At 55.0% G+C, this 16,545-nt stretch overlaps 1 protein-coding gene across 6 annotated transcripts in view; it reads left to right on the top strand.

The window, feature by feature from the left end:
• Window positions 1-16,545, top strand: part of CPNE2 (copine 2) — a 57,416-nt gene that overhangs the window by 37,194 nt on the left and 3,677 nt on the right. For 4 of the 6 annotated variants that reach the window (XM_064273997.1, XM_064273996.1, XM_064273993.1 and 1 more), the window contains 4 exons: window positions 1,277-1,331; window positions 8,292-8,343; window positions 9,904-10,037; window positions 14,959-14,997. In XM_064273997.1, coding sequence (XP_064130067.1) covers window positions 1,277-1,331; window positions 8,292-8,343; window positions 9,904-10,037; window positions 14,959-14,997 — 280 coding nt within the window. The remainder of the gene's footprint in view (window positions 1-1,276; window positions 1,332-8,291; window positions 8,344-9,903; window positions 10,038-14,958; window positions 14,998-16,545) is intronic. The other 2 variants (XM_064273998.1, XM_064273995.1) reach the window with 1 other exon arrangement.

The following is a 16,545-nucleotide window of genomic DNA, read 5'->3' as shown; positions in this document are numbered from 1 at the left end:
CGGAGGATCCTGGTTTTGCTGTCCTTTCAACCCTTGCATTGAGCGTTCTGATGGACATTCAGACTTAGCAAGGCCTCAGAGAACTCCGGACACCCTCCAGATCCAGTCCTGCTTCTCTTTTACCTCTCAGTAAGAGGCACTACACTCACCCACAAACCTCACTTCTTTCATTCTGTCATATCCCACATCAGCTCTCAGAGAATCCTTGCAAAAGATACTTGAATCCAACCTCTTCTCCCCACCCTGACTGCTACCACTCTGGTTTGAGCCACTATCACCTGTGACCCAGATTATTCCAGTAGCCTCCCCACTGCTATGCCTGCCTCTGCTCTGGCCTCCGACAGTTTGTTCTTCACATGGCAGCCAGAGACCAAAAACCAAAACCAAACCTGTTGCCATCTAGTCGATTCTGACTCATAGTGTCCCTACAGGACAGAACAGAACTGCCCCATAGGGTTTCCAAGGAGCGCCTGGTGGATTTGAACTGCTGACCTTTTGGTTAGCAGCTGTAGCTCTTAACCACTACACCACCAGGGTTTCTGGCTGCCAGAGGGATTCACAATAAATACATGCTGAATGAATGAACAAATAAGACATGGTCTCTGTCCTCAGGAAGTTTTCTACTCAAGGGGGGATGATGGGGAGAAATCACTGGAGTTCTGTGACCAGTTTACATGTGAGGCAGGAGCTATGGAAGCACAAAAGAGGCATTCTGGGAGTACCAGGAAAACCCACAGAGAGAAGGGGCCGTTCGAATTGGGCCTCAGAGGGTAAGTAGGAGTTTTCCAAGGGGAACAGAATGGGGAAGGGCACAACAGAATTGAAGGTGTGTGTTTGGGGAACAGCAAGTGGTCCCGAGGCCCAATAATGAAAGGCTTTGAATGCCAAGGCAGACTTTTCATTTTAGGAGCGTTTTCCCCAGCTCTTAAATGGGATGTTGAAAGACACCTAGTACATTCCATCCTCCATCATGGCTCTATGGCTTAGTGGTTGTCCAGGGCCTGGGTTGAGAAGGATCTAGAAGCTGCCCCAAAGCCCATTGGGTAGAAATGCTATGGTTGATGAGCAGTGTCTACCACAGTTGTAGACAGATATGCAGAGATGGGTTGGGCTCAATAGATCTTTCTAACAGAGCTGCTCCCAGAGGCGGTGAGCTTTCTGTCCTGTGATTTATACAAGGCAGAGGGCCCATCCCTGGGTAGAAGGTTGGGAGAGGTCAGGGTGGGCAGGTGGAGGCCGCTGTCCAGTTGTGTCATGTTTTCTCTTCTCTGATTAGTGATAAGATGTTTCCAGCTCTGGGGTTCGGAGCCCAGTTACCTCCAGACTGGAAGGTAAGCGATGCAGACTCGGTTTCTCTTGGTTGAGGTGTTGGGATTGTGTGTGGCCTCTCTGGGATCCACTTTGCAAAGATCTTGGGCTGCAGGCCCACTTGCCTTGCCTTCTCTGTGTTTACCCCAAACCCATACTCCTCTCTCCAGCCTGACCCTCATGCAGGCACTGGGGCTACAACAAGGGGTAAGACAGCTGTGAACTTTGCCCCCTGGGACCTATGCCAGGTGGGGAAGACAGGTAGGGTTGCCAGATTTAGCAAATAAAATATAGAACACCCAGTTAAATTTGAATTTTAGAGAAGCAATGAATCATTTTTCTTATAAGTATGTTCTAAATATTGGATGGGACATACTTATGCTAAAAAAGAATTCATTGTTTATCTAAACTTCATATTCAACTGGGCACCCTGTATTTTATCTAGAACCCCTGAAAAGAGGGAGTGTCAGCAGTGCTGAGATGGAGGCAGCAGGACTTGGAGGAGCCCAGAGGAGGGGCTTCACCCAGCTTGGGGCATCAGGGAAGGCCTCCTGGAGCATGCAAGGTTAAGCAGAGATAGGAAGGATAAGTAGGAGTTTGCAGAGTGACTGGGGAGAAGGGAAGCAGGCGGAGAGAACAGCCTGTGCAAAGGCTGAGACAGAAGGAAGCAGGGTGAGTTGGAGGAACTGAAGGAAGCCAGAGACTTGGCCTCCACTGAAATGGGCAGGATGGAGAGATGTGGCTAGAAGGGTGGGGCCGCCATGCAGGGCCTCAAAAGTGCAGTAAAGCACAGTGGGGAGCCACTGCAGGGTGTATGCCAGGTGTCCAAGTAATATTAGCATTTTTGAAGGCCCACTCTGGCTTCAGAGTGGGGACTGCCCAGGGTGGAGGATGGCAGGATGGAGGCTGGGGAACCCCAGGGAGGCTAGTGCAGGCTGCAGGCGAGAACTACCCATGTCCTAGTTGGAGGAGATGGGGTGGAGAGCAGGGGTGATAGCAGGAAGACTTGGGCAGTAGACAAGACTGGCTGGGTGGCCAAGTAGGTACCCAGATTTCCAGTTGGGCATTGAGGTGTAGGGTGGTGCCACATACTGAGATGTGGAAAAGGGTGGTGGTGGGCTGGGCGAGGGAGATGGTGAGGTGGGAGGTCCAGATGTACGATAGGTCAGGAGCTCAGGGGAGAGGCATGGAGGCTAGGGCTGGGGTGCAGACTCTGGGTGGGCTAGATCACCAGGGAGTTGGGTGGAATGAGAAATACCCAAGTGTAAAAGCCAGTCAGAGGATGTGTAGACTGAGGCTGAGTGCCCAGAGTGGGGGAGAGAGGGGCAGCGTGGAAGCCCATGGAAAACAAACTAATAAGAAGTAGCATTTATTGAACTTTTAGAATGTTCGGGATACAGCTTCCCCTGCTTTACCAGCTTTGCTTAATTCATACAAAAGCCCGCAGAGGAAGGCACCAGGCAAGGAAGCTGAGGGATAGTTCAGTGGGAAGCGGTCAATGGGATCCAAGCTGCCTGCAGGCTGGGTGAGGTGAGGCCTGGACCTGACCATTCACTTCACCGACCCCAGTCTTTATGGTGGGAGATGAGATGGGGGTGGGTGGGGCGGGGTGGGGAGACACCAAAGAGGGGTTGGGAGGGGAGGAAGTGGAATGTGGGGTGTGGACAACCCTTGGCTGTGGGAAAGGGGAGGCAGCAGGTCAGGCATGTTGAAAGATGCTGGGAAGAAGCCAGGAGAAAGAGGTCAAGGTAAAAAGAGGAAGCATCTTATGGATGAGTGGGGGTCCCTGGGTGGTGCAAACAGCGCGCTCGACTGCTCACCAAAAGGTTGGAGGTTTGAGGTTTGAGTCCATCCAGAGGTGCCTTGGAAGAAAGGCCTGGTGACCGACTTCCAGAGACATCAGTCATTGAAAACCCCGTGCGGTACAGTTCTACCCTAACACATGTGGGGTCACCATGAGTCGCTGTCGACTCTAGGGCAACTTTTTTTTATGGATGAGTGGGGGTCCCTAAGGCATGGTTGGGGGCAGGCCTGGGGCAGAAGGGTGGGCTCCTCCCATGACACTGGGACATGAAGAGAGGATGTCGATGGGGTGGTCTGGTGACCCAGAGAGTGAGTATTGAGTGCCTACAGGGCAGGGGCTGGGAAGTTGGAGAAGCCCGCTGGGGCAGGGGGCAAGAAAAGGCAGTGATGCCCAGCAGCTCCATGAGGCAGGGAAGGTTGTCCCATTTTACAGGTGGAAATGAAAAAAGTCAAGGCTTAGAGCCATGAAGGGTCTTGCCCAAGGACATGCTATGGCGGAGGGCCAGGATTCCCACCTGGGCAGGGGGGCTTTAAAGTTTACCCTCAGGGTCTGCCCCCTCCCTGGGAAGAAGTCTGTGGGTATAGGCACAGAGGGCTCCTAAATCCTTATATCTGTCTCACCAGTGCCCCCCTCATCTGCCTCACTGTGCCCATACGCCTTCCAGAGCGAACCTTCTTTCCTGGCCTCTCTGGAGAGGGTGGGTTTCACACAGAGTGTCAGGGAGTGGCTGTGGAGCCAGGTTGGGAGAGGTGGGCATCCTGGCCATCAGATGATGTGGGGCAGGGTCCTATGGGACCAAGGCTGGGGCTCTAGGCAGGCACAATGATGCCACTCTGGGGGGGGGTGGGCAGGGTGGGCTGGTGAGGCCAGGCCCAGCATGAGCTGGTTGCTAGGACACCAGCCAGCTTTCAAAGAACTCAGGCTAAATGAGATGTTTTCTTTCGCAAAAGCCTCCCTGGAAATGTCACAGGGCAACTCTGGGGGAGACAGGGCTGGCCAGGTAGGGGCGCTGAGCAAGCGAGCTGGTGTCAGAAGGGACACTGGAATGAGCTTGGGAAGGGCACATGCTGGGTCCCAATTCCCTCCACCCTGCCCCGGGAGCCTGCCCTGCTTGGCCTCTCCCCCACTGTCTTGTTCCAGTTCCTCGTTTTCTTCACTCCTGAGCCCAGGCTGTGGCCTTCTTGTCACCTGTTGCTCCCTTTCCCTGACTTCCCAACTCTGGCTTCTCAGCTAAGAGCCTATCCCTCTGGGAGGCCTTCCTTGGCCTTCCTCCTGATGCCATGCACTTGCACTTTTCTCCCCGAGCCTTGTGATCAGTTATTGTAAAAATGGCATGGTGGGGGCGTCTGACCTCCTTTAACTTCACAAGGCAGGAGAAGAATCACCATGAGCATCAGCACCAGGTGGATTCCTGTGAGGTAAAGGTCAAACATACCTCCCCGCTCCAACCGTTTTACTCCTTCTGACACCAGCTGTTCCTCCCACGGCACTCCCTACTTCTCTGCTGGGTTTGGTAATTTGTTACAATGGCCACACTGAGCTCACAGACCATACTCACCATTATGGGGTTTATTAGGGAAGTAACAGGTCGCAGTTCAGGTTCAGGAACGACTCAGGATATAGTTCTTCAGTCAGGACTGCTGCTTCTCAGCTGTGCCTGCAGGCAGGCCTACTCTGGCTCCCGCCCCTTGGCTCCTGCCCTGCTCCGGCAAGTCAAGCATTACAAAGCTCTTCAGCTCCACCAGTAAGTGCACAGAGGCACCCATTCCACCAGTAAGCCTTTGCCTTGAAGGCACTCAGCTCTCTCTCACTCTGTGGGGTGGGCACGCCCACTGTAGCCATCTTGCTCCATGGGCCGGGAAGCCTACTGCACTGTGTTGTGCCAGTCTCCTAGTTTTGCTGCTGCCATTTCTCTGATGCTGCTTCTCACCATCTTTTGCCATCTCCAGTATTACAATTCTCTTTCTCTGCCTCTGGGGTTCTCAGCACAGGGGCCCTGGATCCAAAGGACACGCTCCACTCCTGGCTCTTCTTCTTGGTGGTAGTGAGGGCCCTCCTTTCCTCCTCTGGGATGGTTCATTTTAAGTCTAGCGGGATGGCAAAACTGACCAATCTGCTCATTAGGGTTTTGTATATCTTATTTACATGGCCCCACCCCCACAGGGGTTCCATGAACCTTATTTGCATTCTCAGCAGGCTGTCCATTTCCCTTGGTGGGCCACAAACACCTCATTTGCATAGTTCCACCAATTGTTTTGTAAGAGTCATATGACCATGGCGAGAAAGGCCATATAAAAGCGATTCATCCCATTGCACTTATTTACCTGTTGGTTTCCTTGCTGTTGTCTCCCTCCCAGGGCTCCCTGACTTCTCAGGTGTCCCAGCATCTGGCACACAGTAAGCGTGCAGCACTTGCTTGTGGGCCCTGCATTTGGGGCTTGGTTCAGCACTCTGAGAAAATCGGGTGTTGGTTCTCTGAGGGTGCGAAGCTGGTAGAATGGGGCTGGAAGGAGCTGGCTGCCTGCCTCAGGACCTCAGTTTCCTCAGGGCTGGGCCAGGTGAACCCAGAGGTCACCCTTGCCTAGTTGGTGGCTTGGGACTCAGAAAGGATTTCCCGAGGAGATGGCATGAAAGCTGGGACATTAGTGACAAGCTGGAGTTAGTCAGATGAAGGGGGTGATCCAAGCAGACAAAACAGTTGTGCAAAGGTCTGGGATGGGGAGAACACAGCTTATGACTACCCCCACTTTATGGACGGGGAAACTGAGCCTTGGAGAGGACAGTCACTCAGAGATCTCTGAAGCTCCCTTCATGCCCCCCTCCACTGCCACCACCCCAGCCAGGGCCGGAAGCAGAGTCTTAAGTAACTCACTGACTACAGGGCTGGACCAGACCAGGTGGGGTGAACTTGGCCATTGATTGTCACAGGCAGCAGGGAGTCCCCAGGACAAAGATTTGTGGCCAGCTGGTCCCCAGGGGCCCCTAATCAGCTTGGTGTGGCTGCCAGGAAGCTTGCGGTGTTTACTGGTGTTTCTCTGACAAACCAGGGCAGGCAAGCGTGAGGGGGCTGGGCTGCCACGGACAGCAAGGATAGCTTATCCCCTGGGTCTGGTCCTGGCTCTGCTGTGCCTCACTCGTGTGACCTGGGCACTCCTAGGCCCTCTTTGAACCTTACTCTTTTCCACCCATGAAACAGAGCTGCTGGAGGAGGTGACCTCAGAGGCCATCTCCCAGAGCCCCACCCACCTGACCACCAGGCCAGGCCCACCCCCAAATAGATAGAAAGAGTTGGGAGATGAAGAGATTGGCGGGTTGAGAAAGCAGGATATGAATCCATATCTAGCAGGAGGGGGCTTTTCCCACTCGGTCTCTGAACTCTCCTAAAATCTGATTTTGCAGAAGTTGTTGGCCCAAAGGAAGCCTGTTTCCCTGGCAACCATTTCTACTCTCAGCCCCTTCCATACAAGCCCCCTTCTTAATGTCTATAGAGGTTCATCAAATCTCCATGGCAACAAGAACCTTGGCCCCCACACCTGGAGCCCAGACTGGGGGACAGGGTGAAGAGGGCCCCTGGGAAGGGACAGGTCCCAAGAGGGGCATCAAGGGACTGACTCCCTGCCGGGCACCCAGGGGCTGACACAGCAAAGGCAGAAAACCTTACTCCCCAAAACTCTCCCTCCTGGTGGCAAGTGGGCACAGAGCAGGGAGGGGTCTTCCCTTCACCCCAGCCACCCAGCTGCCAAGCCCAGGGCAGTGCTGCTGTGGGCAGCTCTGGCTGAGTCACGCTCAGGGAGGCCAGCGGTCCAGCCCCTGGTGAGGGTGGAGGGGCCTGGGTCTTAGGCCTGTTCCTCTCTGTGACTTTGGTACACATGCTCCGCTCTCTGGGCCTCAGTTTGTTCTTTTGTAAAATGCCAACATTGGTCTTGGTAGGGCCTTCCAACACCCCCATCATAGCATCTCAGAGCTAAAAGGTCTGTCCAGGATTGTTTGTGCCCAGACTAAAGCACTCCACCTGTTGAGCTCTGCGGCTCTGTCTCCCCTGGATACCTCCTCACCCTCTACTTTGAGAACCTTCGGGGAGGAACACCTTCTGGAGTCAGTGGGTTCATGGAGCGGGAGCTCTGGAGGCAGCCTGGGCTTGGTTCTAGTGAGATTGTGGGAAAATTCTAGTCTATCCCGTGTCTCAGTTTTCTCCTCTGTAAAATGGGTGATAACAGGCCCTCTTCCACTGGGCTGTTGTGAGGAAGGAGCAGGAAGATGCCTGCAAAGCTCTGAACATGGGGCGTGGCGTGCAGTAGGGAAGGGGCCTAGATGGGAATTTTAGACTGTGAAGTGGCTGGGGGATGGAGTGGGAAAGCTCTGTCTGAGCCCCCTATCTGAGCTCTGTGGCCTCTCCTGAGGCCCTGGGCTCAGCGGCCACCAGTCTTACCACAGCTCTGAATGGGGGGAGGGGGTTTGTTAACGGTCCCTCTGCATTTCAGGGGGAGGGGGGAAGGTAGGTGAACAGCATCAACTGATTGCCATTGACCCAGGGTGTCCAGAGTATGTGGGGTGAGACTAGCCTCTGACATCCACCTGGACTGGGGAGCTGGGCCTGGCGGCAGAGAGGCAGGGCCAGTCCCTGAGGGGACTGTGACAGGCTTGCCTGCCCTGGTGACTCTTCTTGATCCCCTGTCACTAACCTCCAGTGTGGCTAGCTGACACGAGGCAGGCTCCTTTCCCAGCGTCTGCCTATGATAAAAGTGGGGAAAGCTTTTGAGGCCCAAAGAAGGGGACTGCTGATGGTGGACTCATGCACAGTGACAAAGGGGCCATTCCCAGGGCTTCTTGAACCTACCTCCCTCAGAAGCACCTCTGTCCCATTCAGGGATGACAGAGGACCCTGAGCTGGGCTAGGAGGCATAGGCAGCCCTGATACCTCCAGAAGAGATTGAGTGATGTGGGCTGTTTCTCTGTCTTCTACACTATGAAGTGAGAGTGGTAGGCCTCTCTGCGTGGTCAGACCCACAGTGGAGGTGAAAGCAGATGTTGCAGGGGTGGGGGGCAGTATTAACAGCCCCAGCCTGGGGGGAAGGAGCCGGGTGCCCTCAGAGGGAGACCTGGCCTGGCAGGGGGTGGGGGCCCGGGCCAGGCTTGAGGAGCAGGGGGCTGCCACCTCAGAATTTTCTCTGGGTTTCAGGTCTCCCATGAGTTTGCCATCAACTTCAACCCCACCAACCCCTTCTGCTCAGGTGAGTGTCAAGCCCACTTGCATCCACCCTAAATTCACACCATGCTTGGCCATCTCCCTGGGCGGGATGTGTGTGTGAGGATGAGACCAGGAAGTACAGGTTTCGGTCCCTTTCTCCCCTACCTTCTCCGTCATGCTTTCTCAGAATGACAGATGGGGAAGAGCCGGGGTTTGGAGCCAGACAGCCCAGGGTTCAAGGCCTTTTCCTGTCTGTGTGACCTTGGGGAAGTCACTGCTCCTCTCTGGGCCTTGGCCTCCTCACCTGCCCTGGGGAGGCATGATACCTGCTTAGCTCACCTCAAGGGATGGCCAGGTGAGAATGACAGGAAGCCCTGTGTAGCCCAGGAGGTGATGGGGCTGTACCATTACATGTCTGCCTATCTTCTCCCTCCATCCCTGTAAGGAAGTTGGGGAGGCAGGGGCAGCTCAGCTCCACTCCACCCCGCTCTCCTTCCACAAAGAGCCTTTCTGCCCCTTGCTCCTTGGGGGAGGACTGAGGGCGCCTGGGGCTGGGGTGTGTGTGGTGGGGGGGGCGGTGACTGGGAAGTAGGAGTGGAGTCTGTGCTCTCCCCAGCCCCAGGCCTAAGTGGATTGCTGAGCCTGCCAGGAATAGTTCAGAAACTATTGGAGGAGCGGAGGGGGATCGAGGCAGGTATGGAAGAGGGTAGCCCCACCATCATGAGACCTTGGACAGGCCCCGGCCCACTCTGGGCCTCCTTTTTGCCCTTTCAGAATTGCCTAGGATTTGGCTTAGGGGGAGCATTCATCACCCCGGGAAACCCCAAAACTGGGCCAGGTTTGTGCTCAGAAGGGAAACGCATCAAGTCTCCAACTTGGGGGTGATGCTGCGACTCAGAAACCGTGGGTATCGGTCAGCTGGAGGTGTGGCCCTGTGCTTCTGCTGGGGCTCTGTGGTTTGGGGCAGGGGTCCAGAGACATTTTGTCCAAGTTCAGGCTGGTTGACTTTATCCTGGGCAGAGGACTTCTGGGCAGGATCATAGGGCAGTGGGAATATTCTTAGGCTCATAATGGCAGCTGTTTACAGAGAGCTGTGTGCAGAGGCTATGCAAGTTTCTCACTTAATCCCCCAATCGCTCTGACAAGAAGTGTCTGGAATGGGACCCAGGGGCCTCCCTAGGGCCCCAAAGCATTACTGCAGGCTTTGCCAAGCCCCTTGTCTTTGGAGAACCTACTAGGTCTCCCTCCTGCCAACTGCCCAAGAGTAGGGACTGTCTGCCCCATTGATAGACAAGGAAACTCAGGCTCAGAAAGAGTAAACAACTTCCCCAGGTCCCACAGCTAGGAAGTGGCAAAGGCAGGATTTGAACTCAGGTCTGGCTGACTCAGAATTCAGAGCTGTTTGCTTTATACTACTCTGATCCTGCCCTCTGGGAGCTTCCACTCCATGGGGCCCACTCTGGCCTTCACAATGGCATTTGGGTGAGTAGGAAATAGACGCTTTGTTAGCAGTTGGAATAGAGGGGGTGCAGGGCCGATGTGACCTCATCTAGACCATGGGTCGGGGGGACTGGGCTGACCCTGACTCTTCTTTCTGAGACAGGCGTGGATGGCATCGCCCAAGCATATTCAGCTTGCCTGCCCCACATCCGCTTCTATGGTCCCACCAATTTCTCTCCCATTGTCAACCACGTGGCCCGGTTTGCAGCCCAGGCCACGCAGCAGCAGACGGCCACGGTGAGTAGATGGCGACAAACGTGGGCACAAGGGGGGCCAGCCTGGCTGCCTGGGGGAGGTGTAGACCAAGGTCTGTCCTTTCTACACCACCCCTCTCCCCACTCCATGAGTCTGGGAAGCAGGATTCTCTGTCTTCCCCTTGCTCTAAAATCCCTACAGCTCTCTGGGCCTCAGTTTACCTGCAAGTATCATAAGGGGGTTGGACCAGCTCAACTTGGCTTTCTGGAGTACAGACTTGAGAAGGACACAGCAGTTCCCTTCATGCTCGTTGGGAAATAGAACTGTGATCAACGGGCAATGTATTCTTGGGGTCAAGAGTACTTGTCACTCCCATGACAGATGGAAACCAGGAGAGGTGATTCCTGCAGCCCTAAAGCTGACCCACTGGGCCACCTAGTTCCCAGTTAGAGCAGCTCCCACCTCTTGTCACCCTGCTGAGGGCTGCGGAACTGTCTGGCTTGGCCTGGCACTCAGTAATGAGGCCAGAATGAATGGAAACCTGCCTGAGACTGCCAAGGCTGCTGTGGGGCATCTGGAATATATGGCAAATAGCCATGGTGGGTGTCTCCATCCCTGGTCCTTACCCCTTCTCCCTCCCCAGCTCCAGGCTGACTCCACAGGTGGGTCCTACTGGCAAGACCTAAGGCCAGTGTCGGGGTCACCAAAGGTCACCTTTTCCACCATGACCCACCCTGAGCTCACTCTGCAAAGCAGGTTGAGAGGTCTTCTCCCTCTACCCTAAGGGCAGTGCCTCTGCCTCTGTAAGTTCTCTGCCATCCCCTCTGTCTTCTTCTGACCCTGACCCTGAACACCTGACTGGACTTGACTGACCAGACCAGTCAGAAAGCCAGGAGAAGCCTAGTAGAAATCAGCAGGATGGTAAGCATAGCTCAGGAGCCTGAGCACCTGCTAAGGCTGGGACTTCCCAGCCCCTTTCCTCAGGACTGCTCTGCAGGCTCCAGCTGTGGCTGGGTATCTGGAACCCAGCCCTGGGGCACAAAGCATGCTGGACTAGGACTGAGGAGTTTGGGTCCCCTTCCCACCTGGCCACCCATCCTGTCCCTAGGAGACTTCGACAAGCCTCCGCCCCTCTGGCTTCTACCTCTACTCAAAGGGCAGGGTTGCTGCGTGAGAGCTGAAGTCCTTTCCAGACTGTTCTTTTCATTCTACCTCCATAGTATTATCCAGAATTTGCCCACATCCCCAATGTCACAGCCACCACCAGGTCTCACTGGATACTGCATTCACCCCTGACTGGCTCCCTGTGGCCACTCTTGCCCCTTCCAGCAGAATCCATTCTCCCATGGAAGAATCCTTTTAACAGCAAATATCAGATCCTCTAACTCCCCTATTGAAAACCCCCACATCAGACTAAGTCTTCCAAGGCCCCACCTCTCCCCTTCTCCCCCTGCCCCTCCCTGTTCCTCCACCCCTCTCTTCACTGAGGATGATCCTGCCACCCGGGCCTCCATCCTGTCCCTCAAACACACCGAGCTTGTTCCTCCTTCGGGGCCTTTGCCCTTGTTGTTCCCACTGCCTGGAGATTCTTCCCAGACTCTTCATGTACAGGGCTGTCTCTCTCTCACCCCTCAGCGCCCAGCTCAAATGCCACCTCCCAGAGTGAACTTCCTTGACCCCCTAGCTGAAGGAGATCGCTCCTCCACCCCTGCTTTGTCTGCTTATTTACATTTTGACTCCGATAACGGTTGGGAATGTCTTGTTCACCTACTATGTGTTTCCTTGTATCTTGTGGGTACCCCCCAGACTCTCAGCCCCACGGAGGTCAGGACTGGGTCTGTGTGTTCACCGTCACATACCTGTATCTCGCAGACTGCCTGGCACGTGGCAGGTGCTCAGACATGTTCTGGTAATGAGCGGATTCAAGGTGGCACCTACCTTGAGCCGCGTACCACGTGAAGCTTAGGAGGTGTTAAGAGGTGACTCAGTCAGGAGACCACTGGGACCACCCAGAGGAGGGAAGCACCTGGTCACTAGGGAGGTGAGGTTATGAGAGAGAGAGATGAGGAGCCAAGGGCCAGCCAGGGGAGGGGCAGGCGTGATCTAATTGTTCAGGAGTCAATAGAGGCTCCTGTTGGGAATGGAAGCCCTGGAGTCAAGCCACCAGGCCTGCCCTTGCCCCTTCCTCGCTCTATGACTTGGACAGACCACTTCAGCTCTATGGTCTCAGTTTCCTCATCTGTACAATGGGAATACTAATAGGCCCCATCTTGCGCAAGTGGTATTAGCATCAAATGAAATAACACAGTGCCTGGCACCGGAAGAGACCTGAAGGGCAAGAAAGGATCGGCTGAGTTAATTCCAGGCAGAGGGAACAGCAAAGACAAGGTGCTGAGGTAGGGGGAGGAGGAGGTGCGGCAGTGTGGCTGAGGGTCAGTGGGGAAGGAGGGGTTGTTGGTCATCACAGCTGGAGGCCCAGCCCTGGCAGTGAGTCCCATCCCCACTTACGAAATGGGAATCAATGTTCCCGGGGTTTGGGAGGGCCTGGGGGTAACCTGAATGGGGCAGTAACCAGGAAAGGCCTGGAGGGACTTTTTTCTTATTAATTCCTAGGTGCGGGCACTGGCTGAAGGAGGCAGAGAGAGACATGGTGGGGGGGGGGGCGTTGGGGCAGTCTTCAGCTGGAACACCCGCTTGGATGCCAGGGGCCGTTGTTCACCCAGTCTGTATGCACCTGAGGCAGCTTCCAAAGGAATGGAAAAAAGGCCTACGTTTTTGTTTAAGGGGGAAAACCACAGGGTGAAGGGGTAGGAATGGGAGGAGGTGGGAGGAACAGAAGTAAAACCTAGCCTTGGGGCTGTGCTTTTTCATCTGCTGAGCCAGGAACAGAGGAGGCGGGGGAGGGCAGACTTGGGCAGGAGGTAGGGTGCTGGGGAGAGGGGGAGCCCAGGGCTGGAGCAGGGTGTGGGCCCTGTGGAGGCCAGGAAGGGTGTCTGTGTTCTCAGGAACAACTGCTGTAGGTCCTCAGAGGAAAGAACCTGGCCCTTTCTCTGGGGTACAAGGACCTGAGGCTCAAGCAGGGGATGCTGAAACCTAGCCCTCTTGGCCCCAGCACTTCGTCTTGGCTTGGTCCTCCCAACCCGGCTGAGCAGCCTCCTCCTGGCTCCCTTACCCTTGGGATGCTGCTGTGGCGATCGCAGCTCTGTCACCCATCCCAGGTACATGACTTAGGCTTCAGAAGTGAGGCCGGGGGGTCTGTATCAGCCCACCTGCTGTGATATCTAAGAACATATACAGCCACTTCTATGCCTCCAACCTCTGCTTTATCCCTGTCTCTCAGGACCCCAAATGTGGGAGAAGTGGGGCTTCCTGATGGCTCAGCCACAAACTCTGGCATCTCATCAAGCCGGTTCAAATCCTAGCTCCCCCACTTCCGAGCTGTGTGACCTGAACTGGTCACTTAAGCTCTCTGAGCCTCAGTTTCCTTAACAGTACAACGGGAATGATGGAAACAGTGCCTGCCTTCTAGAAGCGTTGTGAGGATTCAACCAGACAGGCATGGAAATTGCTCTGTGCAGTGCCTGGCACACAAAAAGCACTCAGTAAATGCTGGCAGTTGATTCTGGGGACATCTCTTGGGCCAGCATTCGGTGGTGCTGAGCACATTTAGGCCCAGGGCAAATGAGAACAATTTCTGGATTATCTGATCCTTTTTGTTCAGTTGCTCTTTGGGGAATATTAGGTATGGCTTCACTGTCACTGTCCCCAGACACAGGCGTGTATACATGTGCTCCCACGTCAGGAAATGGAGAGCAGGTGGTGGAAACGTCCCTAGGCGTGCCTGCACTCTCCCGTTTCTTCACCCAAGTGTATTGCTATGCAGCACCAGGAGACACCGATGAACCAGACACAGGCTCTGCCTTTCAGAGCTCAGTCTAGTGGGAGCCAGACCAGGCAGCAGCAGCTGTGATGCATGGCGGCTAAGCCTCTGGTGAGGGGAGTCCAGGATCATAAAGGTGGGCACCTAACCCAGCCCCAGTGGCACAATGGTTAAACGCTTAGCTGCTAACTGAAAGGTTGGCGGTTTGAGCCCACCAGTGGCTCCATGAGAGAAAGACCTAGCAGTCTGCTGCGATAGAGAATACAGTGTGGAAAACTCTATGGGGCAGTTCTACTCTGTCACATGGGGTCACTAGCAGTTGAAACTCAACGGCACCTGGCAAGAGCAACAACCCAGATGGAGGGGCCAGGGACAGATTCTTGGAATAGTAACATCCAAGCTGAGACTTGAAGCGTGCTTGAGAATTAGTCTTGAAAGATGTGTGTGCGTGTATGTGGGTGCACGCATGCGCGTGTGCTTGCTCATGTGTGCACATGTGCGTGTGTGTGTGTGTGTGTGTGCGTGTGTCCCAGGTAGAAAAACAGTATATGCAAAGGCCTGGCGGCATGGCTTGCAGAAATAATTGAACGAAGGAGTGTGACCATCGCCGTCGAGTCAATCCCAACTCACAACCACTCTATAGGACAGAGTAGAACTACCCCGTAGGGTTTCCAAGGCTGTAATCTTTACAGAAGCAGACTGCCACATCTTTCTTCTGTGGAGCAGCTGGTGGGTTTGAACTGCCGACCTTCAGTTAGCAGCCAAGTGCTTTACCACTGCGCCACCAGGGCTCCTTCCAGCAGGGGTGGATGAGGTTGAAAAGGTAGACAGGGTCCCACAGGGCCTTGGAGGCCATTGAGGAGTCTGAGTTTTCTCTGGGGAGGGCAGTGAGGAGCCACTGAAAGCCATTAAGCAGGCAATGCCTGGTTCAGGTGGGGCCAACGAACTTCCCATCATGGGGCCTCCATCTTTCCCTCTGTCCCCTGGCCCATTCCTGGTTGGGTACGTGGGAGGCTGGTGTCCCAGTGGAAGGGTTGCTGGGGAAGCAGCCAACACCCTGAGAATCCCCTCATTGTCCTCCAGGTCCCTCGGCAGCCAGCTTCTCAGAAACAAGCTAGGGGGGTAAGTGCCGCTGCCGTAGACTCTGCCTGGAACTGTTGTGGACAAGTCAGTTTCTTATAAATCAAATCACATTAAATGCATTAGAAGTGGCTATTTAAAGCTCTAGAAAGCTGAAGAACCTCTGGGTAAAGGCATCTTTGAAAGGTGTTGGGAGTTTGGGTTTGGGATCCAATCTGACAGTGTTACTGGGTGGAAACCCCAGGCTCTGATTGGCCTGTGTCTCTGAAGCATCGACAGGGTGCCAGACCCTGTGAGGGGCCCATGAGGTGCAGAAGAGTCCCTGAGGGTACCCTGAGGAGTGCACAAGACATGGGGTGAGAGGGTTTCCCCGAGAAGCCCTCCTGTGAGGTGATCACTGGCAGGGGAAGCGGAGTTCAGAGCTGGGGAGAGCTTTACTCCGCCTGGGAAGGAGGATGGGACGCTAAGGCGGGTTTTGGAGTGGTGGTCCGGAAGGGTATGCAGGGTATGGAGGGCAGACAGAACGGAAACAGGAAAGGTATGAATGTGGGAAAGCCTGGGGTAGGGCAGACCAGGACTGTGTGCAGGGGCCATAGAGTCTAGAGTACCTTTCCATCCCCCCACCCCCTGGTTCTGCCTTCATTCTTCCCTTCTATTTTTTTTTTTTTTTTTTATAGCCTTCCCTCTGGTCTGTCTTGGGTAGGAGGGTGGACCTTGGGGTTATAATGGACCTTTGAAGCTCCTAGACAGCCCCAGCTCTGCTGGGCTGGGAAGAAGCCCAGGACATGTTAGCTGCACTTCCACTGCCAAGGCCGGTCCAGGCTAGGGCCGAGGCTAGGGCCGGACACCTCGGTGTGGGTGTCATGGCTGGCTGGTTGGCACAGAGGGGTGAAAGCTGAAGTCCAGTGCAGTGGCTCTGGGCCCAAACCTGGGCTGCCATCCTGACATTCAGGCCCTTGGACACTGGGGTGCTGGGCGAGAGGATGTGAGGAGTTTCTCCCCACCAGGCCCCACTGTTGGAGACACAGCTGCAGGCCACCAATGCCATTGGGAAGGAGAGGGGGATGTTGTAGAGAGAGCCCTAACTTCAGAGTCAGCCAGGCTTGGGTCTGAATCTAGACTGCCAGTTCTGGGCTGCGGGGCCTTGAGCAAGTCACTTCATTTCTCTGAGCCCATTCCTCTTCTCTAAAGCGGGAATCACAGAGTGGGGCGACAGGTAGTGTCTGTGTGGACACTGTCACCGTGTGTCATTAGGGACTCCTCACCCTGTCCTGGTGCCCACGGCCCTGCACAAACCTGTGCCTGGCTGCCCCACCTTCCTGGGGAGAAGGCTGCAAGGATAAGAGAGAAGCCCAGGCCTCCAGAAGTCTCCTAATCTAGACTTGGGGCTGACAGAAACAGGAGAGCCACGAGGGCCCTGTGGGGAGGATGAGTGGGGGGCAGCATGTTTGAGCTGAAGGGGCTGAGAGTCAAGTCCCACCCAACAAGTGGTGGGGCATATGAGACCAAACAAGGTCAAGCATTCTTTCCTCATTGCCAGGCCTCTCAGTGCCCTCCCTTCTGCCAACCTGGGTGCCCCAGACTATTTCT

The sequence above is a fragment of the Loxodonta africana genome, chromosome 21 (assembly GCF_030014295.1).
Source record: "Loxodonta africana isolate mLoxAfr1 chromosome 21, mLoxAfr1.hap2, whole genome shotgun sequence".
Classification (NCBI taxonomy): domain Eukaryota; kingdom Metazoa; phylum Chordata; class Mammalia; order Proboscidea; family Elephantidae; genus Loxodonta; species Loxodonta africana.
This window is presented reverse-complemented; position numbering and strand designations above follow the sequence as displayed.